This window comes from Vespa mandarinia, chromosome 4 (genome assembly GCF_050613455.1).
Source record: "Vespa mandarinia isolate Hongniang chromosome 4, ASM5061345v1, whole genome shotgun sequence".
Lineage (NCBI taxonomy): Eukaryota > Metazoa > Arthropoda > Insecta > Hymenoptera > Vespidae > Vespa > Vespa mandarinia.
Genome location: NC_140813.1, coordinates 9,176,087 through 9,193,696, shown reverse-complemented (window position 1 = coordinate 9,193,696; position 17,610 = coordinate 9,176,087). Strand labels below are relative to the sequence as shown.

The 17,610-nt window shown below is 28.8% G+C and overlaps 2 protein-coding genes and 1 long non-coding RNA gene across 11 annotated transcripts; 2 read left to right on the top strand and 1 right to left on the bottom strand.

Annotated features, from left to right (window-relative positions):
- Positions 1-84: 84 nt before the first annotated feature.
- On the top strand, positions 85-4,566 carry LOC146873080 (arrestin domain-containing protein 2-like). Its single transcript, XM_085656564.1, has 8 exons — positions 85-1,508; positions 2,533-2,670; positions 2,765-2,979; positions 3,085-3,270; positions 3,352-3,551; positions 3,765-4,027; positions 4,118-4,246; positions 4,369-4,566. The coding sequence occupies exons 1-8, from the start codon at positions 1,394-1,396 to the stop codon at positions 4,380-4,382; spliced, it is 1,260 nt and encodes a 419-aa protein (XP_085512690.1). The 5' UTR covers positions 85-1,393; the 3' UTR covers positions 4,383-4,566.
- A 684-nt stretch (positions 4,567-5,250) lies between these two features.
- LOC146873079 (uncharacterized) lies at positions 5,251-11,924 on the top strand. 7 transcript variants are annotated; one of them, XR_014982060.1, is made up of 5 exons: positions 5,251-5,553; positions 7,788-7,970; positions 8,079-9,772; positions 11,376-11,505; positions 11,607-11,924. It is a non-coding gene; the product is annotated as an uncharacterized LOC146873079 (long non-coding RNA). The 7 variants fall into 7 exon arrangements; XR_014982061.1 differs by having other exon boundaries at positions 11,376-11,534; XR_014982059.1 differs by having other exon boundaries at positions 11,376-11,924.
- A 201-nt stretch (positions 11,925-12,125) lies between these two features.
- Positions 12,126-16,256, bottom strand: lolal (longitudinals lacking protein-like). Of its 3 annotated transcripts, none has more exons than XM_035869563.2 (4): positions 16,072-16,256; positions 15,330-15,553; positions 15,049-15,257; positions 12,126-14,852 (listed from the first exon to the last, which is right to left on the bottom strand). In XM_035869563.2, exons 2-3 carry the CDS (start codon positions 15,516-15,518, stop codon positions 15,063-15,065), a joined length of 384 nt encoding a protein of 127 aa, XP_035725456.1. In that variant the 5' UTR covers positions 15,519-15,553; positions 16,072-16,256; the 3' UTR covers positions 12,126-14,852; positions 15,049-15,062. The 3 variants fall into 3 exon arrangements, with proteins under 3 accessions (XP_035725456.1, XP_035725457.1, XP_035725458.1); XM_035869564.2 differs by lacking the exon at positions 16,072-16,256 and adding an exon at positions 15,681-16,012; XM_035869565.2 differs by lacking the exon at positions 16,072-16,256 and adding an exon at positions 15,751-16,012.
- Between the last annotated feature and the right edge of the window lie 1,354 nt (positions 16,257-17,610).

Below are 17,610 nucleotides of genomic sequence, written 5' to 3'. Positions count from 1 at the left end.
CTAATCTGTGAATACGAAATAAGAGAGCTGCAATGTTTACTATTTAAGATTCAATTGTCGTTATTATTATTACAGTAGTAGTAATAGTAATAGCAGCAATAATAATAATATATAAATATAAAATAGATATAAAAAAAAAGTATAGGAAAATTACAAAAAAAAAAATAATTTTATCAATTCTACCTCATAGAAGGTAGAACATAAAAACGAACTCATATTTTGATTTTTGTCAAAATAATATGTAATATATACATTCAAAAAGAATAAATTAGTTAATTATGTTCGTTTACGTTGATAAAATAAAATAAAAAGAAAAAAAAAGTGAAGAAATTCATCCAGCCTCGAACTTACGATTCTTGAATTAGAAACTTGGATGTTTGTTATTCTGCTAAAAAATCTCTTTCTTTTGAAAATTCTAATACATTTCTAAAGCATAAAATATATAGGGAATTATAAAATTTTTGTTATATCTAACAATATCAATGATTGAACAAGTATTTCCTTACTTTTACCGATAGAATCCGAATGTTCATAGTTAAAATGACCTTGAATGAGTTATCGTAGCTTCTCCGTCTGATGCATCACAAAATGCATTTCCTTGCATTTAGAATGGATTAAAAAATTTGAATATCAGTTTAAGCACACAAACCTACAGACAATGCTTTGTGAATTTTCTACAACAATTCACGGAAACAAAATACATATACCACTCATGCGTTTGTAGAAAATCAGTAACGCTGGTACTTAATCTCTTTGATCGCAAAGTTCAAAGGACGTCGCTAATTTACCTTTTTTTTGTCAGGAAACTTCGTCACAAAAGATGTCGAAAACAGCATTTATGGCAGGAAACGAAATTCTTGATCGACTTTATTAAACATGGTCTTTATTTTTGTGCATAAATTATTCTCAAAGAGTCGCGTCATTTATTGACGCGATTTCTTTTACTTTTTCTTTTTCCTTTTTCCAAAAGAAAAATAAAACTTATTGAAAAATTCGATAAAGCCATGTCCTCGATTGAAGGTTCAATCTTTAAAATAAGACCTTGTTAATTAAAATTGATAAAAAATTACGTTTTTACATGTTGTTGACGTAAACCATTATAAAAACAATGAGTGATAAACGTGCGTTAACTTATCAGAAAATGAGAAATTCAAACACTTAACAGACATTTGGTTAAATCGATTTAAGTAATAAAAGTGGGGATACTGATAGCCTAGCAAAGAGTTTGCGTGCGAACATTTTATTAGTCACCAAAGTAATCGTCTTCTGGTAGCTTCGAGTAATCTATTTTTGTTCTGCTTTACTTGACAATCATTTTGAAAAACTTGCAAGTTTATACTTTTTTGTTTTTTTTTTTTCTTATCAACGTTCTTCAATCCTACAGACAATAAGAATGTCTCCGAGTATGTTTGTCATCAAATATGATCGATCTAATGCGGCTTACTTCCCAGGTGAAAATATAACCGGTCGTGTTATCATCATATTGAGCGAGAAAAAAAGTGTTCAAGGTAAAAAAAACCTTTCAAGATCAATAAAACGCATGTGTTATTTTTCAAATATATGAATAAAATGAAGAAACGAGAATATCTATAAAAAAAAAAAAAAAAAAAAAAGAAAAATATTCTATTTTGAATTCTGTGAGAGAGTGACTGAATATGTGCATGTATGTAAACGTGTATATGAGCGTTTATACAGCAAGAAAGAGAGAGAGAGAGAGAGAGAGAGAACAGTCATCGAACTTTTTAACAATCATCAATTTTTAATTAATTTCCTTTATAAGAAAGTACAACTTATAGAAAAGTAACAATGAATTTTATCGATCGTATTATTTATCAATTTCTAAATTCATACTATTAAATAATACTCTGTATTCTATGAATACTTCAAAATATTTTATTGACATTGAATGGTATAAAATTATTATACAATATAGAACAATAATTGCGCTAAACAAATAACGAATGCATTATGAATTTCCTGTATGTATTTAATCATTGGATTGAATTTGCATTTTCCGTTGAAATTGCCTGAAAGAAATTGAAATGTTACCTGATCAATCTTTTAAACTTTAATCGATCGTTTTGTTATATTTTTTTCAAAGAAATCATTGAAAGATAATAATGTCAAATTTCTTTATCTGTGTAAAATAAAATCATAGGAGATAAAGGAAAGTATTAGTGTGATAAAGGAAATGACTCATATTTTTATCGAAACGTTTTAGGATAAAATATTTAGAAGAAGCATTAACATGAAAAAGATCAATTATTTAAGATTATAAATAGTAATTATTTATGATTCAGAAATATATCTTGAATATACGAGTAATAATACTTTTCTATCTAACAATTTTAAAAGTAAATGAAAATGTATAGTCATCATTTATTATTAATCATTTATTGTTATAATTTACTGTATCAATAAGAATGATGATATAAATTAAAATTAACATTATGAATTTTAACTCTTTTCGATAGAATTTCATTTAGTTAAGAACCCAAAATAAATATGTTCATGAAACAAACGATATTTCAGATATAAAAGTACATTTCAAAGGAGAAGCTCATGTTCATTGGTCAACGGGAAGTGAAAATGATTCCACATTGACTGGTGATCACACTGCCAGTGAAAAGTATTTCAGTATAGAACAATCGCTGCTAAATAGATCGACCGGTAAATATTATATAAGTTAATCTTAATAAATATATAAAATTTTCAAACGAAACAAATAAAATATAAATTTATTGGGAATTCACTTGAAATACAGAGATTGTTAGAACTGAACTTCCGGAAGGACAGAGCGAATATTATTTTTCATTTCAATTGCCGCAAAATATACCGTGCAGTTTTGAACACAAGATTGGATATATTCGTTATACGGCAAAAGCAATCGTCGATATACCATGGAGATTAAATTGGTGGACGAAATCTGCATTCACCGTTGTCACCCCATTTGATTTAAATCCCGTTTCGCATCAATGTGTAAATTATCTTTTTTTTTTTTTTTTAAGAAAAAGGAAAAAAAAGAAAAAAAAAAGAAAGAAAAATATACAATAAATAGAATATAAAATCTCATTTCTGTTTCAGGTTGGAATAAATGAAGAGACAATGAAAGATTTTTCCTTTTGTTGCTTCGATAAAGGCTCGATAAACGTTCAGATAAAGATTCCAAGTTTAGGATACGTTCCAGGACAATTTATAATGACCGAAGTTATATCAGATGTTAAATCGTCGAACATTAACGTAACGAAAATTTCTACGAAACTCGAAGAAGTAATTATTTTTCAATAATTTTTAATATAGTTATATATAAGTCTACATTTCCATCCGTATAGTGATTAACTAGATTTCCAGGAAATTATCTTTCACGCACAAAGCTTCACAGAAAAAGCCGAAATTTTGGTACAAAAGAATCACGAAGATGGACCAATTGGAAAGCATCATCAAACTAATTTGAAACTTTATATTCCACCTTTGCCACCGTCTAATTTAGAACATTGTGGTATCATTGAATTGAAATATTGTCTACGTGTTAAAGTTCATGTCAACGGCATGTGAGTCTACAACAATTTCTTTTTTTATTTTCTCTTCCTGTTTGCATCGTTTAACAACAATTTACCCGTCGCACAATAAAATAGAAAAACAAATCAACAACATAAAAATAATAAACCGAATGATCACTTACGGATCACATGAACTCACTACGTATTAAATAAAACCTTACAAGTTTTTCTAAACAATCGATTATCTTATTTTATTTAATACAGGCATACAAAGATCGATAAAAAATATCCAATATTAATTGGAACAATACCTCTATTTTCTTCACCATATACATCATGGACTCAAGTAGACGATACACAGCCAACAGCACCAACAATTGATTATGAACCACCGATGTCTATTGCCATAAAGCCTATGCCTATAACAATTACTGAACCACCAAGTAGTGTAACCGATTTATCAGAAATTACTCAATCTAATTTGAACGAATTCCAATTAACAAATCTATCAATAGGAACGAACATTCGTGAGTCGAAATAATCTACAGTTTTTGAAATAAATTTTCCAAATTTTTGAAAGTAAACAATTTATCTTGTTTTGCTTTCTTTTTTCTTAGCACCTCCTTCTTATGAAAAATGTATGCAAAAAGCCGATAATATCAAGGACAATGATGATACGAATTCCGTTTATGGTGCAGATCAACCATTTGCCCCAAGATATCCAGTTTTCGATTTTAGAAATCCTCGTAAGTATTTACACAAACACACACACATACACATACACACACATACATGTGCAATACGTTTTTATTTTTATTTTGTTGTTGTTATTAAAATCCTTTTAATTTATATTATTATTTCTTTTCAGATCAATCTAATTAAATAATCTCAGATTAGATTCATTCATTTCTCTAAAAAATATGACTGTACTATATAAAATATCATAAATAAAATTACGATAAATCAAAACGGAAGTATAGAGTCTGTCTCGTATAATCTATATTCAGCACTTGAGTCATGATTACTATCTGTACAATTCTTTTTAAGTTATATGTCAGCGTTTCTATATTTATAATTCCTTATAATAACCATTAATTATGTATATATGTATATATTATATAATCTTCGTATGCTCTCAATAATAACTTACATACATGCAACGAATATTGTTATTTTTGTTCTTCATTTTTTGTTTGTTTCATATGTATCATAATATTAAAAAAAAAAAAAAAAAAAAAAAAAAAAAAAACGAGAGATCCTGTTTTGAAATATTTCTCAGAGATCGCAAATGAACGTTCTCGTTTTTTACTAATTACAAAATTAATAGCTTCTTTGAAAAAAAAAAACCTGTAGTATATTTATAGAATTCATTTTTAAATCTCAATATTGTCACAAGAGTTAACAATGAAAATTTATTCTTTAGAAATATATATATATATATATATATATATATATATATATATAAAATTATTTTTTGGACATCAAGTAGTCTATTCCAAGATAAATACATATTATAAAACATTATCGGAGAAAGTTCAACAAATCGATCTATTCACTCGCTTAAATTATTAAGAATAAAGGATTACGAAAGATTGATTATTAAAAAGAAAAGGAGATAGAAAAAAGTAATGAAAAACAGAGAAAAAATTCTTAATTGATTTTTATTTTTAATCAAAAGACATGAGAATTGTAGAAGGAGTAAACGATCAATTCAATTAACATATGTTAAATCACTTCGAATGAGGAAAAATATTAAAGGCCAACAGGCTTAGCAACGTGACGAGAACCTGTTACGTGAAAAGAATCTATTAGTCGTCAAAGCGATCATCGTCTGGCAACTCCTCGCGAATTATTTTTGTTCACTTTAATCAATTCAAAGAATTTCCACAAGTTTCTTTCTTCGGGATCAACGTTCCGTGATCGTGAACAGTGAAGATGTCTCCAAGGATGTTTGTTATCAAATATGATCGAGCTGATGTGACTTACTTGTCAGAAGAATATATAACCGGTTATGTGATCATCGAATCGAATGGGGGAAAAAAACATATTCGAGGTAAAAATACATTTTATTATCGGCGAAGCACGTGTTATTTTTAATCTATACGAATAAGGTTAAGAAACGAGGATCTATCGATTTCATCGAATCATCATTCCAATTATTATTTCGTTTTATTTTGTTTGAAATGATGATTTAGCTATATAAAAAAAAAAATCTATGATTTTGAAAGTCTTTGAAAGAGCAAAAAGTGAACATGATTTGTATATGCGTGTGTGTATGTGTATGTGTGCGTATGTATGAGTGTTTGTGTATGTTTATAAAACGAGAGAGACAGAAAGAAAATTTTTAGTCGCCAAATAAATTTTCTTTTATAAAATATAACGTATAAAAAAGACTTTCATCGATCGTATAATTTATCGATTTTTTAATTGATATTATTAGATGATATTGTTTTCCATGAACATGTAATTTACCTTATAATATTACTTTACGACATTAAATATAAAATTATTATAGAATATACAAAAATAATTGCATTAAATAAATAATAAATACATTGTCAATATTTTCTATATGTATTAATCACTAAAATATTATCTTAAAAGATCAAAATGTCTATCTAAACAATTTTTTAATCTTCAATTGGTCATCTCGTTGTATTTTTTTAAATAAGCTCACTTTAAAAGAATAATTATGAGATTCGTTATATTATACCGAGTGTTTCAGTTTAAATGATATATTCAAATATCTATGAACCTATTGATTAGGTTTATAAATTAAAAAAAAAAAATGTTTCATATAAAGTTTCATAGGTTTTCAAAGGAAAATGTAATATTTATTGCAGTTATTTACACCGTAGATAATGCTATTTTCAAGATGTGTAAATCATAATAATTTTTTTTTTTTAATGGAAATCGATATTTTAATTCGACAAAAAATTGTAGAAAATACGAATCCGACGAGAGCATTTCATATGAATGAACCTTTTCATCAATATTTCATCCAATTATGATGGCGTATTAAAATTTAATGGACCGTACAATCGCAATAATACAACCAATTTTCCTTTATAAACGTCTGATAACCGATGAATTTGTTAAACAAATTTTGTTTTCGTTTTTCTATTTATTTAGTTATATTTTTTCATAGATTTAAAAAATTGTTTCCATGCAAAAACAGTGAAAAGGAACATTATTGTGATTACAGAGTTCATTAAACATCAAGGCACTCTAATTCGATAAATAATACACTGTAAATACTCGTTGAATTTGCACTGATATTCTCAAGAATTTTTCTTTTTTATTTTAAAAAATTTTTATGACTTTCATATATTGAAATTAGTGCTGTCTATGAAATAACTGCAATAAATATTACAATTATTCCTCCTGCTATACCTTTTAAAATAAGACACCTAATATAAAGTCCAATCAAAGATAAAGTGTAAATGTGATAGTGAAAATAATCCTTTTATCATGGATAGAAGATAGCATAGTAGTATGAAACATACAAAAGAATTATATGCAAAATGTTAATTATGTTAATTTCAATAAAAAAAAAAAGTAATTATATACATATCATGAATATATTTTTAATTAAGTAATATCTTACTTTTTTATCTACGTAATATTTAAAGTAAATTGAACAGTATGATTACCGTTTACTTCATTAATTATTTATTGTTACAATTTATTTTATCGATAAAAATGATAATATAAATGATCGATCAATAAAATTAACATTGTAAATTTTACTTTTTCGATAGGATTTTATTTAAATTAAAAAAAAAAAGAAAAAAAAGAAAAAAAAAAAAGAAAAAAAAAATCCGAGTAATGATATCTGAATGAAACAAACGAATTCCAGATTTAACAGTACATTTCAAAGGAAAAGCTTATGCTTATTGGGCAACAATGGAAACAGAACAGGATATAAAACGGAAGTGCTAATAAGCATAAGTTAATTTTAATAAATGTTCATTGTTCCAATGAAAAAGAAAAAGATTTAAATTTATTAAAAATTTTCATTTGAAATATAAAGAACGACGAGATGATACTTTTCGATTATCAAAAAACGTATCGTACAGTTTTCAATACAAAATTGGATATATTCGTCATTGACAAAAGCAATAATCGATGTATCATGGAAATTGAATTGAAACACAAGATCTACATTTATTGTTGTCACACCGTTCGATTTGGATACGTTTTCGCATATAATGTGTTAACTATTTTTTTCTTTTTTCTAATTAAGAAAAAAAAATATAAAAATGGAATATAAAATTTTCGTTTCAGGTTGGAACAGACGAAGAGACATCAAAAAATTTTTCGTTTCATTACTTCGACGATAAATGTCCGAATAAAAATACCAAATTCAAGATACGTTCTAAGGCAAACTATTATATAAAGACCAAAGTATTCATAGCTGTAAAATCATCGAACATTAATGTAATGAAAATTTATACGAAACTAGAAGAAGTAATTATTTTCTAATCATTTTCGATATATATATATATATATGTGTGTGTATGTATATGTATATAAGTTTAAAATCCTAACGACATAATCAACAACTAAATTTTTCAGGTGGAAGGTCTCACAGTAAAACAAAAAATCATGATAGAAAAAAACCAAGTCGAATTACCAATTAGAACGTCAATCGAAAAAAACTGAAACTTCATGTTACATTTCTTCATGTTCCATCAATCTAATTTCTAACATTATGATATTATTGAATTTGAATACAGTTTATTTGTAAACATTCATGTCAGTGGCATATGAGTTTAAAATAGTTTTCGTTTCTTTTTTCATTTTTTAACACGTTTCACAAGATACATTAAAATAGAAACAAATTAACAATACAAAAATAATAGACTAAATGAGCACCACTAATCATATAAACACGCAATATGTTAAATACAGATAATTACATGTGTATGGTAAAAATGTTTGTTTGATGAATGGTAACATTTATGAACAGTTACAAAAATTAAAAGTTTTTAGATATGCGCATTCAATCAGTGACCTTTTGCGAAGAGCTTATATTAAGCATATTAGATTCTGAAACTAAAATTTTGTTTCTAACGTGTTCTTTTTACTAAACTTATATATATATATATACACATCTATAACTGTGATTTAATTAATTCATACGCCTATCAACTTACCATAGTTTTAAAAGTCAGCAAAGGATTCATTAAAGGATATTAACAGAAGAATAAGCTTTAAAGGATATATTTGAATATTGATTTATCGAACGTGCATCAAGGATAGGACATCGTGTTCACTGAATATTCAAACAATCGTTACATGTGCGTGATCTCTGAAATATTTAATGATATACATTTGTTTTGAATTAATTAAGCAAAATGGAAAATTTACTTCAAGTACCCGAATCAAACAACGGTATTGAGAAACTGTATATAAGCATAATTCGTTTAGTTCGTTGTATAAATAATGAAGATGTTGATTTTAATGAAAAAGTTAAATAAGCGATCGAAAATTTAATATTAATCGATTTGTTAGGAATATACAACCTAATACGTACAAATTGCACAGAAATTCGAGAGTATGTAGCACGGCAAATTAGTCAGAAATTAATAAATTAGAATAAAATTAAGAACAAAGGCACGATGCAAGAGGAAATATTAAAAGTACAGACAACCGATTTACGAAACCATACGCTATACAACATAAACAACGACGAGTTAGAATCTTCAGGAAAAATTCTCTTATTAAAAGACATAATTCTACCTTTCAATGGCTGTGGCAATTGTCCTGTTGAAACGTGACTGGAACCGTTCGAATGTAACCCAAGATTATTTAATTTATCGGACGTGGATAAGTTTATACTCGCGAAGGAATCATTGACAGGATTGGCTGCCACTTAGTTCGTTTAAAAAAAAAAAAAAAGACAAGAAATATTTACCTGGGAAAAATGGAAATCGTTATTATTGAAAAAGTTCTTGGCTAAACCTGACAATGTAAATCTGCAAGACGAATTACAACAACGGAAGTAATTCCTAAAATTCCGTAAAATTAAGAAAGGTGAAACGGTGAAGGACTATTATTTGATTATGAAGGAAATTGGTTTATAAAGGAAGAGGAGATCGAAGATAAGGACTTGATCGAATCCATGATTAATGGCATCAAGGATGATTCAAGTTGAAAATTGTAATTATATAAAAGTGGCGATCTTAATTAGCTTAAAGTAAAACTCGAAATTTACAATTTGGTGAAGAAAAAAAAGACAGATTTTATGATCGATCATCTACCGATAGGTAAGTCAGATATAACTGTTTTGCGATGTTTTAATTGTAACGATAAGAATCACACAGTTGTTACTGCTTGCTCTAAAACCAATTAATAAAAGAGATTCCTGGTAGATGTGCGAAACGACAGATCACTAGAAATAGAATTGTTCTCGTCTCGGAGAAGATTCGATATCGGCGTGAAATAACTTTAACTGATCGATTAGAACAAAACTTGATCATAATATCCAATAATACTATTGAAACTATACCGATAAAATTACATTGTTTAGATATAAACGATTTTATAGTGATATTGGATCCTCATTTAAATAAAAATCAAACAAATCATAAGGAATACGTAAGCATCGACGAAGGCGCAGTTGATACGTGATCTTTTATGAAACGCGTTATATCAAGCCTTAGAATCTTAAATTATATCTTTTTTCTTGTGTGCTTGTTTTTACTGATATACATGAACATGAAAAAACGAGAGAGAGAGAGAGAGAGAGAGAGAGAGAGAGAGAGAGAAAGAGAAGGAGGAAGGGAGAGAGAGTGATAGGGAGAAAGAGAGAAAGAGAGAGGGGGAAAGAGAAAGAAAGAGAGAGAGAGAGAGAGAGAGAAAATGATAAAGTATATAGATGTATAGGAAAGTTACGTGTATGCATAAATATGTCCGTGCGAGATAATGGACACTAGAGTAAATACAAAGTTGCGAGCGTATTTGAGATGAGTGTATGGAACGAATTCGATATAAAAAAAAAAAAAAAAAAAAAAAAAAAAATTAAAATGATTGGAACCGATAGAAAAGCTGGAAGAAAAAAAGTATATAATAAATATGTAATAAAGTATATAGTTGCAAACAAGACATGAAAATGGTGGATATGGATGGTTTTGGTGAAAATGGACGTGGATGGTTTAAAAAAAAAATATTCAAAGTAAGATGAACATGTGTTAGGATTGTTTCTTAAAAATAAAACGATCCGAGTAACCCTTAAGTAATATCAAAGCTCTTGAATATGTAACTAATATTATTATATAGTCACTAATAGTATCAAGAATTATATTATTGCTCCACTAATATCAATAAAAATTATCTTATATATATATATATATATATATATATATATATATATATATATATACGCATACATCTATAACTAAAATCTAACGTTTAATTAATTTACACGTCCATCACCACCACCTTACTACAATTAAAATCCTATACATGTTCTTACAATGACTGATTATCTTTGTATTATACTTAATAACTATAAGATTAATAGAAAATATTCAATATTAATTAGAACAATACCACTTCTTTTTCCTACACCATGAACACAATGGCCTCAAGCAGATAAAATTCAACCAATAGCATTAATAATTTATTAAGAACCATTTGGTGTCCATTGTCATAGAACTTATGCCTATAACAATACCTATATTTGCTGAACCACCAAGGAAAGTAACTGATTTATCAAAAATATCTACACCTAATTTCAACGAATCCCAATTAATAAAAAATCGATCAATAGGATGGAATATGCGTAATTCGAAAGAATTTGAAGTTCACGAAGTAAATTTTCTTTATGGCTTTTAAAATTAAACAATTCATCCTATTTTTTTTCCGTAGAATCTTCTTTTTATGAAGAATGTATGCATAAGGTTGATAATATCGAGTACGATGATGATTTGAATTCCGTTTATGGTGCAGATCAGCCTTATTCTCCAAGATATCCAGTTTTTTCATTTGATAAATTCTCGTAAGTCTATACACACACACACATTTCAAGTACGTTTCTATTTTTTATTATTTTCTCGTTTTTTAAAGTCCGATTAATTCATATTATCGTTATCTTTTCAGATCCACCTAAGTAAACAATTTTAGATTAAATTCTTTAATTTGTATTGGATATACTAAATCTTTAAATTATTTGCCATACACACCAAACATATATAAAATATCGTAAATAAAATTATGATAAAAGTAAAAACGACAAAGCAACGACGCGTGTGCGAAAGTACAGAATCTATCTTGTATAATCTATTCTCAGCACTTGGATCATGATTATTGTCTGTACAATTATTGTTAAGTTACACATTAATGTTTCTACATTTATAATTGCTTATAATGACTAATTATGTATATGTATATACACATACGTGTCCTCACAATAATAACTTACATGCGTACAAACGGATATTGTTGTTTTCTTTCCTTCTTTCTTTTTTTGTTTTTTTTTTTTGTTTTATACGTACCACAATGTACAAAAAAAAAAATTAACTGAAGTGACTGGTTTGAAATAATTCTCACGGAGCGCAAATATGTTTTACGTTCTCGTCTCTGACTAAGGGTGGAATTAATCGCTCTTTCGAAAAAAAATGTAGTATATTTACACAATTTATTTTTATATCTCAACATTATCGTATCATAATCATAATTCATCATCGAGCCATATGAATAGCAAAAAAAAAACTAGTAACATTAATTAGAATCATGTAAAAGGGAGGATTAGAGTTTCGTCAGAAGATCAATATATAAAAAGGAAATAACGGGAGATTCGTCGGAAATTGGCGTTGATCGATCGTTCGCATTTTCGTTTGTCTACGATCATATTTTAAAAGGAATCTTTCCTTTCTTTTTCTTTTAAAAGAGAAAATACATTGAATGGAAAATAACTTTTGCGACATACACATATTGAAAATCTGCTAAACGAGAACGATCAAGAAGAATTTACAACGAGCTATGAAGTTAATCGTCGGATCGCTCGTCTTCGCTTTTTTCTCTTCTCCATGCGAAACACGCACTAAAACTTTGCTTTTCCTTCTTTCTCATTTTTGTTTTTTTCCCTCTTTTTCTTTTTTTGCGTTTTTTCCTTTCTTTTTTCATTTTTTGCTTTACATTTGTTACACATAGAGGATAGCGAATCTGTACGGTACAACGATCGTTGAATTTGAAGACCACCAGAGATGCCTGATGAATGTGTCTTTGTAGGAACTAAATCCAACCATCTTAGTATAACGTACGTTATTTTCTACAATACAAGTGTTTTTTCGACAAGTATCTCGCTGTCGAACGACAATGCGATTTATGAAAAAACTGGTATAAGAAAAAAAAAAAAAAAAAAAAAAAAAAAAAAAAAAAAAACAAGAAAGCAAAATATAAGAATTAAAAAATTGCACTTACAATTCATTGTTGCAATCTATTTCTTTTTGGAATCCTTAGAAAGTTCTCAGTAAGACCGTATACGTAATAAAAGAAAAAAGAAAAAAGAAGAAAGAGTAAAGAAAAAAGAAAAATGAAAAAGAAAAAAGGAATAAAAATAAATACGAAAGAAAATTGTTTTGCAAATGGACTACATTAATCTGATATTTTCGCAAAATCGTCCGAAACGGCATATACGTACAAGAAAAAAGCACTGCAATCTCATTACGTTGTGTGTCAGGAAGTAGTACATACAACTTTTCACGGTACGAACGTATTTTTAATTCTAATTAGTAATCGGCGTTGTAAAAATACTTATACTTATGCATTATGGTTCGAAACCAAATTGCAAATGTGTCGAATGTATGAACCGTATCAGGCACTATATTAGCGCGCTTGCACGAGAATCGCGTGTGTTATGTTTGCAATTAGCCAGTTTAATAATACATAAGAAATGATAAAAGTAAAGTCAGGAATTATGAGCTTTGGACTTGTTTCCTTTAAAACCGAAAGAAAATAATAAAATGCGCGAGATAATATGTAATTTCGTTATACATGCTTGATATATCCAAAAAAATAAAAACATTTTTTTAAGAACACGTGCAAAGTATAAAAAGTGTACTTTTGTTTCTAACAAAACCCAATCACTCATCATAGTAGTCTATAATTCATCTTTCTTTTACAAAAGTCTTATTGGAATACCACGAAGAGCAAGATCCATTTCAGATAAACGGATCAAACTGTCGAGATCATTAAGTCTTTTTAAAAACATTTAACAACAGCATATTGATAAAAAAAGAAAAAAAAAAAGATAAAGTCAAGATTATTGATGTATTGTATCAATATTCATGTCCTTGACTCGATAATGTTTCCTGACTTCCTTCTTATATTCACTAATTATCCTGAATTTCTGGAGGAGAAAGGAACTGTGCGCTCCGACTTTACAAAAATTTGTTTTCACTTATATTACAATAACCTTCTCTTGTTTTGAGAGAATCAACCCTTAATATATTATCATAAATAAATTTGGTCTATCGGTAATATTGTGAATACGCCGGTACAAATACTGGCAGTATTTGGTTAAGTAAAAATCATGATCACTAGAAGAGGTAACTGGTACCGGGTAGTTTGAAAGTATTACGAATAATCTTTGTTATTACCGTCTGTCAAGTGTAAAGGAACAACGCGATCTATCAATTCACACAAATAATAAAAAAGGAATGTGCGACACGCACGTTACAACTTCCAGTAAACTTGATCTAACATTCTTTAAATGGATGGCCGGGGATTTTTGCAAATCTATCCACGATAGAAGACAATATCATTTACCATTCGAGTTTGTCTTTTATCCTTACAACCATAGATCCTTCTATGCTATTATACAATGCTAAGTGTTAATAAATCTTAAACAACAAACTGTACATCAAACAAGATTTCTGTACCTCGTGAATAGATCTGTAAACCAATAAGAAATAATATTTTGTCGATAAATCAAATTTAAAAAAACAACCAGTCATAAAAGATTCCTTTAACATTTCCATATGATCTACAAAACTGCCCCGGTCAGCATGCATCATAGATTATCGCGACCCATATTTATCCGCTTTTTGCAGCACTCTATTTTAAAAAAATAATCAATGTTGTCGCAACACTGTGGCACATTGGGTTCAAGACGAGCATCAACATTTTGCATATACTAATACATCTAAGTCCGATACAACGATAACATTAACCGAAGATAAGAAAATTTATAATTTACATTGTTGCAATGCATTGATCCTAGTCGTGAACCAGAGGACACTGAGTTGTGCACTGTATTGTGTCTGTATATGTGTACGGTATGTGTTTGCGCAATCACTTTACATTATTACAGTTTTTTTTTCAGTCTGCACGCTTTCCAAAGACCTGAAAATAAGAATCCCATTTGTTCCAATCTACACATAATATATTTAAACATTGCATTTATCATCTCTATATTAAAATAAGATAGAATATATCTAGATTACTGTTAAGTCAACTTCAAAGTATAAAAAACCAATTCCATCCCCAATGGATAAAAAACAAAACTAAAAAATTTCATTTAAAACCAACAAATCCTTACCACAACTTTTTTTTTTAACCTTCCCTTTTAATGGCACCTGGCGCTTCAGCTAATCCTTTAACTTTGAGTCGATCTGCGGTCTTAAGAAAGGCTGGTAGTTGATCCTGTGAAACATTTACTTCACCTGCATACATGAATTCCAGAATAGCTTGAAGATGACTATAAGCGACATCCTTTAAAATTATAATGGGATGTTTGGACGGATTTTCCTATAACATAATGAAAATGTTTAAACCCATAATGTATATAAAATAACTCAATCTTCACTCATGAAACCATACCTCTAATAGGGATTTAAAATAGGGACTACAAGCCGATAACACCATTTTATGAGCTTTACAAGTTTGCCCATCGCAAGCTAACGTTACATCTGTAAAGCTTTTTTCGTCTCTCAAATGTTTAAATGATGACACCATATTGGATTGGAAATCATTCCATTTAAGAAAAAATTGTTGTTGTTCTCCTGCCATTGTCGATGTCCGAAATTTACTATAAGCACTTAAACCTGTAAAAGATTAAAATTTTCATATCGAAGAACACAATATGCCTCACTCACTTTTCAAATTATCCTAAAAAATTCTAAACATCAAAAATGGAAATATTAAGAGAACAACAGAAGTTCAAAATCTTACAGCAAAACTGAAGGTTGTCTCAAATATATCGCGTAAAATAAGGTCATTAGTAGGATACATTGACACGTACGTAATTGGAAAACTATTCGCTTGGATTTACACGTAGCAACATTTTTAGGTTAGTCTCAGAAAGTCCCGCGAAAATGCGTAATTCTTAAGCAAAGACGCGAAACTATGGAGATCGACGACATCGAGTATTCGTTCCTCTAGTCTTCGAGGGCTATCGTATCGAAGAATTGAACGGATGACGATGGATCATGATATTCCCTTTCATCACAACAATACGCGTGCGTCCGTCGGTCCGTTCCGTCAAATGCGCTCTGGCCCCAAAAAACGGCCCATCGGAATTAAACGCGCGAGAAAAATAACCTTACAAAAATTTTATACTCGCCTCGATTGTACTGGCCACTGGAGACCTCGATGACGGTGACAAAACCGTACAAAGGATGAGAAAAATATACACGTATATTGCCGAAAAGTTTTTATGCGAACGCTACCAAATTTTTGTTGTGGCTAATATCACGGCGAGAATACTCGGTTAAACTCGGTACTCTTCGTATTAATTCGGCTGAAAGTTCCGTTCCGATAGAAGTTAACTCTTTAACAACCGTGAGATGGTGCTATGCGCGCCATTTCATTTCTCACTTTTCGATTATTATCGAAATTTGAATAGGAAATTTTCCGGTAAGGTTTCTAATAGCATATATATAGAAACTGAGGAAATAAATTGATAATAATGAAAGAAAAACGAATCCTCACTGTAATATATATATATTACAAGTGATTTAAAAGTATCTATTTGAATATGTATAAGTACTTTTCGCTTAATATATTCCTATTTGATAAAATTTCTGACTTTAAAAATTTCTTTTAAATAATATTATAATATATAAATAAAAATATATTCTCTGTATTTAACGTTAATAATATTTTCAGTGGAAAACATTAATTGTCACAGACACAATTGACATTTATTATATTACATCTATGCGAAAAATTTAAGTTCACACTTGAAATTAAATCGAATTAATACAATATTTCTTAAAGGCGGAAAAATCATTTGTAATAATATTTTAACGATTATAGATAAATTCGATCGTAAATATAAATTCTGTTCCACGAGGCTACTGATACTGATTATTATTCAATTTAGATAAAGTAGAAATATCAAATTTAAAGTATTCCTATATGATAGAATCTCGCTCGAAATTTGAAAATGTCTAAGAGAATAAAAAAAGGAAAGGAGATATATAATCGAAATGAATAATTCCTTTCCTTATTAATCCTGACTAAATGATGCAAAATTTTGAGAAGTTCGTGAATTAGATGCTCCCTCAAGAAAAGTTGTTGATCGATTGCACGATCTCGCGTAAGTAATCGATCGGCACATTTCTCGAGGCGCTATCCGACGTATCGAGAAGGAGATTTTATAGCTATAACTCGTTGGAAATCGGTTCCGGCCTGATGTTCTCTGACGTTCAACGATGATAATTTTATGTCGTCACCCTGCGATATATATATATATTTCAATAAACAAACACAAAAATAGTTGAAACGAACAAACACATTTTTTGCACAAGTCGATAAAATAATAAGAACGGAATTTTAAAAGAATAATAAATAATATAGAATAAAACAATAATAAATAATAATATGAAACAAACATTCCTATTGAATCGAAATGGCGAGAAAACCAATAGATACTTAAGAAGAAAGCGAGGAAAAAATAAAATAAACGAGATATCTAACGAGAACGCTTACAATTAAACGTCGTTCACTATACGCGGAACGTCGAGGAAAAAGGAAATTCTTGGCCGGGGAATGAAAATTTACCCACCCGAAGGCCAGCACCTAAGTAATAGTCGTATGTACGCCTTTATATAAATAGAGTCACAAAAAGAAAATTTTTGATATATCGATCTAACAATCG

Excerpts from the sequence above, each read along its gene's own strand:
- LOC146873080 (XM_085656564.1), top strand. The coding sequence starts at position 1,394 with ATGTCTCCGAGTATGTTTGTCATCAAATATGATCGATCTAATGCGGCT. Across the intron at positions 1,509-2,532 it reads CGAGAAAAAAAGTGTTCAAG|ATATAAAAGTACATTTCAAA; the intron begins GTAAAAAAAACC and ends ACGATATTTCAG. Across the intron at positions 2,980-3,084 it reads ATCCCGTTTCGCATCAATGT|GTTGGAATAAATGAAGAGAC; the intron begins GTAAATTATCTT and ends TTTCTGTTTCAG.
- lolal (XM_035869563.2), bottom strand. The coding sequence starts at position 15,518 with ATGGCAGGAGAACAACAACAATTTTTTCTTAAATGGAATGATTTCCAA. Across the intron at positions 15,258-15,329 it reads ATTTTAAATCCCTATTAGAG|GAAAATCCGTCCAAACATCC; the intron begins GTATGGTTTCAT and ends ATTATGTTATAG.